Source organism: Trachymyrmex septentrionalis, unplaced genomic scaffold (genome assembly GCF_001594115.1).
Source record: "Trachymyrmex septentrionalis isolate Tsep2-gDNA-1 unplaced genomic scaffold, Tsep1.0 scaffold14, whole genome shotgun sequence".
NCBI lineage: Eukaryota > Metazoa > Arthropoda > Insecta > Hymenoptera > Formicidae > Trachymyrmex > Trachymyrmex septentrionalis.
In genome coordinates, this window is record NW_017304543.1 from 2783338 (window position 1) to 2785007 (window position 1670).

The window sequence follows — 1670 nt, forward strand, 5'->3', positions numbered from 1 at the left end:
GCATATCTACATTTTGCTTCTAAAACAAATGATAAAATTATTGTGTTTCTATATATAATTATACATAATTGCTGTATATTATTGCATATGCAGGTTATTTGCACATATACATGACTACGAGGAAACACTAAAGATTGACGAATATTTCAAAAATCACAAGTGGACTGAGCCGTTTTTAACAACTGAAGAAGGCAAGGAATACGCAACACCTTTCAAAGCATTAAGAATGAAATATTTATTGTTACATGAACAAGATGATAAAATTTTATACAGTGATAATTTAATACCACCAGACTGGCTACATAATGCTTACAGAGAACAATGGCTTCACTTATTAAGAGTGGATGGAAATAAAGACAGAGGGTAGGCTACAAATACAGTTGAATTTTTTTTAGTAGAAATAATATAAACAGGACTACATATTTTTTTCTCCATAGTCCAGTACAAATGACGGAAGAGGAATTTTCCAAGGAGTGCTATCGGTGTGGTAGATGTGTCGAGAAACCAGGTGAACACATTTGGAGGTGGAAGGCATTCCACTATGGGCTAGATTTACTAATGACTTTAGATACAACTAGCCTGCGGATTGAAAGAAACCACAGAATAGACTGCGAGCATATCAAGGCAAACCACAAAGAGCATAAAATATTGATAAAGTAAGCTACAGATCATTAGCTAGTTAATTTAACAGTTTACATTAAAAAATGATAACAATAAATTTTTTTTCATTTTAGAGTTTGTCTATTTTCACTGAATGAACAACGCCAAGTGAAACATGTCCAAGACTCGCGTATGCTGAGATTACGTTTGAGAAGGAACACAGAAGTAAGTTTACATCGACATTTAAGAGCAACAATGTTTTTAATTTTATATAATACACAATAAATCACATGTTAATGCATCTTTTTCTCAGCACGAAATAATGGCGCTGGACAAACAGTTATGTTATCCTTTGTACATATCGGTCAACATGCAACTAGTCACTCCACTTACATTAGGACAAGAGGACACATCAACTGACATACTTTCGGATACTTAGCATTTCGAGAATGTAATGCTTTATGAACATGTAAAGATAAAGGATATGGGATCCAACTGACGCTTTGTAATATATTTTGTTTAATTATTACGAATGTTAGATGAAGTTCGTAGACACACGTTACTATTTGGCACAACACTTAAATAAGCAGAAATATGGATTTCCAATAGACTTTTTTTTCTTTTACGAAAGGTACAGAATCCATTCTTATCATATTTTCTCATTTCTAACAAATTCTTTAGTTAATTTGGAATCGATTTTTTTTCAATGAAAATGTTTTATGCAGGATCTACAATAGGAGTCGTACAGTTGTAGAGTCTTAAATAGAAAAACATAGTCGATTATTCTCCTTATATTAGATTGATAAATTTCCTACGACTTAAGACTCCACGACCGTCTATAACTCCTATTGTAAATCCTGCATTATAGTTTTTACATTAGCAGTAAATAATAGACATTTAAATTTATATTTAAATAGATAATAAAATTTATATTTAAATATTGGGTCGTGAAGGAAAAGTTCTGCGGTATTTTTTAGTTCGAAATTGTATATACAATATCTTCGTTAAAAACAATCAAAATTTAAATTTAAAAGAAGGATTCTAGACCCGTACAACATTACTTTGAACAT

The 1670-nt window shown here is 31.2% G+C and overlaps 1 protein-coding gene across 2 annotated transcripts in view; it reads left to right on the forward strand.

The window, feature by feature from the left end:
- The window catches only part of LOC108745640 (protein germ cell-less), a 4277-nt gene extending 2957 nt beyond the window's left edge, over positions 1–1320 (forward strand). For both annotated transcript variants that reach the window (XM_018481928.1, XM_018481927.1), the window contains 4 exons: positions 94–363; positions 438–656; positions 735–825; positions 914–1320. In XM_018481928.1, the coding sequence (XP_018337430.1) occupies positions 94–363; positions 438–656; positions 735–825; positions 914–1039 (706 nt within the window). In that variant the 3' untranslated portion in view covers positions 1040–1320. The remainder of the gene's footprint in view (positions 1–93; positions 364–437; positions 657–734; positions 826–913) is intronic.
- The last annotated feature ends 350 nt before the right edge of the window (positions 1321–1670 follow it).